The 6,314-nt window shown below is 43.0% G+C and overlaps 1 protein-coding gene across 1 annotated transcript; it reads left to right on the top strand.

Annotated features, from left to right (window-relative positions):
* The first annotated feature begins 219 nt into the window (after positions 1–219).
* On the top strand, positions 220–5,797 carry LOC139471656 (uncharacterized). Its single transcript, XM_071254084.1, has 4 exons — positions 220–415; positions 1,964–2,149; positions 3,536–3,639; positions 5,752–5,797. Exons 1-4 carry the CDS (start codon positions 220–222, stop codon positions 5,785–5,787), a joined length of 522 nt encoding a protein of 173 aa, XP_071110185.1. The 3' UTR covers positions 5,788–5,797.
* Positions 5,798–6,314: the final 517 nt, after the last annotated feature.

The following is a 6,314-nucleotide window of genomic DNA, read 5'->3' as shown; positions in this document are numbered from 1 at the left end:
TGAGTGAGTGAGTTTGGTTTTACGCCGCTTTTAGCAATATTCCAGCAGTATCACGGCGGGGAACACCAGAAATGGGCTTCACTCATCTTACCCATGTCGGGATTCGAACCCGGGTCTTCGGCGTGAAGAGCGAACGCTTTCACCACGAGGCTACCCGACCGCCCCGGGCATCGTTTGAAATAATCAGCCTACAATCTTTTGTCCCTTTTTTTCAGAACCATGCGGTCTATGTTGTTTTTCTGTATAGCGGTAGCGTGCTTTGGGGCGCTCGACGCAAGAGCAAGGACGGTGCGCCGAGATTTAACACTCGAGTCCGATGAGGTAGAGTTCATCCAGGAATTTGATTCGTTCTTGGACGATTCGGAAGGTGTAGCTTCTCAAAACTACTGGCCAAACGACGTCAAGCCGTTAGAAGGTAGGTTTGTTTCTTTGTTTGTTTGTTGTTTAACGCCGCACTCAGCAATATTCCAGCTGTATGACGGTGGTCTGTAAATAATCGAGTCTGGACCAGACAATCCATTGCTTAACATCATGAGCATCGATCTATTCAATTGGGATACGATGACACACATCAACCAAGTCAGCGAGCATGACCACCCGATCCCGTTAGTCGCCTCTTACGACATGCATTGTCCCCTTTTTCGGCAAGCATGGGTTTCTGAAGACCTATTCTACCCCGGATCTTCAGAAGGTAGGATGTTCAGTGAACACAAACGATGTCATAAATCAACGTGGCCAGTTGAAACGTACTCACAGTCTGGTAGGTCATTTTAGTTGTTCACTTATGATTTACTTGGGATTTCGTATGGAGACTGGATATATTTTCAGTTGCAGCTGATATCTTTTAATTCGTCAAAACACGTGAAATGGTAAATTCGTTTGAATATTTTCGTTACACAACGGCAACATCACGGCTAAAGACATCTAGATTATGCTTTTCACATTGTACCCATGCAGGGATCCGACCCCGGGTCTCGGTGTGACGAGTGAACGCTTTAACCATCCGGCTACTTCATCGTCCTGCTTCATAATACACTTCTCTTTAGATTCGGGGGCACGGGTGGCCCAGTCGTCTAAGGCGCCGCGATTCGCTGTGCAGAGTTGCGTCCCTTGGGCACGCCAGAAACCTGTGATTGTGGGTTCGAATCCCGGTTCGCCCCAATTATGTTTCTAGGTTTGTCAGCACCATACCCGTGCTCGTGGGTTTCACCGAAGCGGTAAACGTGTGAGACCTGCATCACTTCGGGCTTTCCTCCCACATTAAGCTGACACGCCGCGATATAACTGGAATACTGTTAAATGAGGCGTTAAACCCAACTCACTCACTCACTCTCTTTAGATTCATTGCTTCTTTTCACCACGTGGTTCACGAACCTCTGTGCCTTGTTTCTATTGTGTGAGTGGCGGGGGACACCGGTAGTGAGGGACATGCTTACCCTGTTCGCGAACACCAGATAAACATAAACGTCAACGTTATTAGTCTCCATTATCCGTCCAAACAGATTCCATTAGACTTTTAAAGGCAAAATAGTGGCGAAAATTATGTGAATGGATCACTGAAACACAGTCTCCATTATCTGCAAATTCCATATTAAGTTAAAAGCCAAAATAGCAATAACAAGTTTATATGGATCACTGAAAAAACAGTGATGATACCACGTGTTCGCGGAAAGGGTAACGCCAACGTCAACGCCAGCAGCCTCCATTATCCGTCCAAACAGATTCCATTGAACTTGAAAGGGAAAATAGTGGTGATAGTTATATGAATGGATCACTGAAACTGAGTGGTGACGCCAGATGTTTGACTAAAGGGTAAGCATGTCCAGGCCTACCGGTAGCATCCGCCACTCAAACAATTTGCATAAAAGACAACTTAAAAGTGTTTATTTGTTTAAAAATTGTCGTATGAAGTCAAAATTATCTTTATAATGTTTAGAACTTATCTCAACTATTTTCTTTTCAGAATTTGGTTTAATGCAGAAGTCGTTCATCTCTGACATGGTCCTACAAACATGCATAGTTTCGGGCGTGTTCCGTCGCAAGGTGGAGACAACTCCGCCAACAGGCACGAAAAGGGAAATGCTTGTGACCCGGCTGTTGGAACTGTTGAGGACCAAGAGGTCCCCAAATAACCCTGCCGGAAGTATGGGTCAGTACACGCTGAGAGCGGCAGTTGGCTAGGTTTAACGACGCTTCCAAAAGTATTTTAGTAGACCAACATCTAGTCTCTGTCAAAATGAAAATATCGTACAGTTATCTTAATAAAAATATCATAAAAAGGAGCCCAGTGACTCTCTATTTTCACTGATCTAGACTTGCCAAACATTATAGACTTGCATGGGCTGTATTTGATATATATATTTGTATCAGGGGGTAAATTTTGGTCTTTCGCGCACATTCTCACAATTTTCGCTTCGATTATCTGTACCTTTTCTCTTAATACCGATTGTCACATCACTCTCACTTTTGGAAGCGATTATCTACGTTGCCGAGCTACTACTATAGAGAACAACTCATAAGACACCCCCACCCCACCCCCCAACCTGAAAAATAACGTCATCCAACTTACGTCATCAAGTTAGGAGCATATGTTCGAATCTCGAGAAATGCGGTCATGATAGAACAATGTTTTACCATGATTCGTTTTTACATACAGATGTGTTGTTTTTACATACAGATAAGATCGGCATGTTCTCTATTTTATTCAGAAAAGTAAACATCTAACTGTGACATATTGCCTTGCTATTTTGAGAAAGAAAGTCAGTCATTTTAAATGGTAACGTGACGATAAATTGACTTCGCATTCTGGTCATGAAACCTTAAATCTATGAGGTGTTGAGGGTTGGACGAACCATAGACCAGGACATCGCACTTTATACAACCCGAGCAGGTTTTGTATCAACGCAAGCAACAATCCCACAACCATTGTACCGAAGGGACGTCGTAGATAATGGAAATGGGTTTGTCGCTTTTATTTATAACCACGAGTTTGTCTGCCCAAGACTCCATTATTTAGAGGCCGCCGCGGTATAACCGGTTCATTGCGGAGGACGTTATACAACTGCTACACCTCGTCTTTAATCATTAGTGAGCGGCCGAGTGAGTATGGTTTTACGCCGCTTTTAGCAATATTCCAGCAATATCACAGCGGGGGACACCAGGAATGGGCTTCACAGATTGTAACCATGTTGGGAATCGAACCCGGGTCTTCGGCGTGAAGAGCAAACGCTTTAACCACTAGGCTACCGACCTCCCCTCATCATTAGTCAATTATGACAACAACGATGGCTGTAGTTCAAAACGTGGTATTTGTACTAAATCCTCAGCCTAGACTCCTTAGCCTAACTGACATTACCTTGACAACACAATTAAGAAGAACATAGATACATACCGTAACTAGGGATACATGATCATACATTCCATCCTGTGTGAGATGGAACAACCTGTCTGTTTACAAAGGGGCATAACTCTTGTAGCCCTTCTTGCATACCACTAATAACATAGTAACCTCATAACACAACATTAACTTTTACAGACTGGGAAAACGACCCCTTCGTTCTGCTGGAGGATGCTGAAGCTCAGTACCGTAACCTCTGCATCTCCCTGTTCGAGCTGAGGAGACTGAACAGGAAACTAGCGGTAAGGGATGCTCACTTGAAAAGTTCCCATTTGTGTTTAAGCAATCTATGTTGACGTAAGTGAGTGAGTATGGTTTTACGCCGCTCTTAGCAATATGCCGGCAATATCACGGCGGGGGACACCAGAAATGGGCTTCAGACATTGTACCCATGTCGGGAATCGAACCCGGGTCTTCGGCGTGACGAGCGAACGCTTTCACCACGAGGCTATTCGACCTTCCCTCGGGTAGTCAGGCTCGGTGACTTGGTTGACTGACCCCGCTGGAATTCCGGGTAATGCCGTGATGTGTGACCTCACAATAGTTGGAATATTCTCTCACTGACGTTATGTTACACATACCAAGTTCGATACTGGTATGTTGTTTGTAAACATGAGGATGTTAAAATAATTTAATCATATAATTCAACATTCGTAAGAACAAGAACATGTTGATTGCCACATTTCTTATCAAATACCATTAAGAGCATTGAAGTTTTATCGAATGACATTAACACTGGGCTTAAGGCAAGACCTGTGTGAACTTCGCCCTTCATTTTGATTTTGATGATTGATGGCCTGTTTTACTGATGTACTCGGTCAAAATATCAAAATATTGGAGACAAAATAATCGTTTTTGATTTGTAAAGAAAACAACACGACATTCAGGGACTTTTCCTGATGTTCCAAATGAACCGCTAACCAGTGCATGTACAGTAAAGTGAGGTTATAACGAACTCAAAGGGACAACTAATTTTAGTTCGTTTTATCCGTGGTTCGTTATACGCATTTCGACCGTCAGCCATCTTGGACAAACCATATGGCGTGCTGTCCATCAAACACAATATTTTACTTGACATAGTCGTAACTTCAAAAGGACAGATTCTACCGCGTGAGGAAAGGCCTTAGGCCCTGTTCTTAATGTAGTCGTTACACGAGGTTCACTCTCTGTAACGGGCCCTGTTCTTAATGTAGACGTAGCAGTAGGGTCACTCTCTGGAACGGGCCCTGTTCTTAATGTAGTTGTAGCACCAGGGTCGCTCTCTGTAACGGACCCTGTTCTTAATGTAGTCGTTACACGAGGTTCACTCTCTGTAACGGGTCCTGTTCTTAATGTAGACGTTACACGAGGTTCACTCTCTGTAACGGGTCCGGTTCTTAATGTAGTCATTGCACTAGGGTCACTCGCTGGAACGGGCCCGGTTCTTAATGTAGTCATTGCACTAGGGTCACTCTCTGTAACGGGCCCTGTTCTTAATGTAGACGTTGCACTAGGGTCACTCTCTGTAACGGGTCCTGTTCTTAATGTAGTCGTTGCACTAGGGTCACTCTCTGTAACGGGCCCTGTTCTTAATGTAGTCGTTGCACGAGGTTCACTCTCTGGAACGGGCCCTGTTCTTAATGTTGTCGTTACACGAGGTTCACTCTCTGTAACGGGCCCTGTTCTTAATGTAGTTGTAGCACTAGGGTCACTTTCTGTAACGGGCCCTGTTCTTAATGTAGTTGCAGCTCTAGGGTCACTCTCTGTAACGGGCCCTGTTCTTAATGTAGACGTAGCAGTAGGTCACTCTCTGTAACGGGTCCTGTTCTTAATGTAGTCGTTGCACTAGGGTCACTCTCTGTAACGGGCCCTGTTCTTAATGTAGTTGCAGCTCTAGGGTCACTCTCTGTAACGGGCCCTGTTCTTAATGCAGACGTAACAGTAAGGTCACTCTCTGGAACGGGCCCTGGTGTTAAAAATAATGTTCCGAAAATAAAATGTTTCTGTGTATCGGAGGCAATTTCCAACCTGAGCTTCCATATGTAACCGAGGCTGAAACAATAAATGTTATATAAATTTTATTTTCTTGTCGTAAAAGGCGACTACGCTTGTCGTAAAAAGCTGACTTGGTTGATGCACGGTCATCAATTCCAAATGCGTAGACCGATGCGCATGATATCAATCACTGGATTGTCTGGTCCAGACTCGATTATTCACAGACCGCCGTCATACAGCTGGAATATTGCTGAGTGCGGCGTTAAAGAACAAACAAACCAACCAAAGCAATTTTCTTAGTTTGTAGGGCGGAATTAATAAGGATCCAAGATTAACCATTTCTACAAAGCAAATATTTGTTTAATCATTATACATTGCAGGGAGAAGCGATAAAAACTACTACTCCTGTGGCTTAGGGGCACATCTTACAACAGACACCTCGAAATACAACGCATGCTTGTAAATTGTAACACAGATGCTGTTCAATGCATCTTTACTATAGAAAATGTAATGAATATTATATATTGTAAGCTGTAAACAAAAATAAGTTGAAAAATAAATGTTTTCATTGTTTTTATTTGTATTTTGTATGTATTTTTTTACTGAGGGTCGGACAAACGTGTAATACTAGATACGCTTGACAACTTATATCTTAAAGTGTTTTTTATTTTGTCGCGAACATCTTGTATCACCACAAGTTAGTTGTGGTCCACAAATACATTGTATTAAAGTCGGAATCGTATAATTGTCTGCTTTTAGAAGTGATTTCTAATGATTATATGATTATGGACACGCATTTTATTGTACTTGATTATATTTCTATTTTACAATGTAATCTGTTACAGAAGAATATAATTCGCGTCCGTTTGGCGATGAAACTCATCGCGGAAGGTACAGTCCAGAGATACACGAAGAACAAGTCACGTGACAATGCTTTTACAAA

This window comes from Haliotis cracherodii, unplaced genomic scaffold (assembly GCF_022045235.1).
Source record: "Haliotis cracherodii isolate W230 unplaced genomic scaffold, xgHalCrac1.p SCAF_23, whole genome shotgun sequence".
Classification (NCBI taxonomy): Eukaryota; Metazoa; Mollusca; class Gastropoda; order Lepetellida; family Haliotidae; genus Haliotis; species Haliotis cracherodii.
The sequence above is the reverse complement of the archived record's forward strand: the minus strand, read 5'-3'. Positions and strand labels throughout refer to the sequence as shown.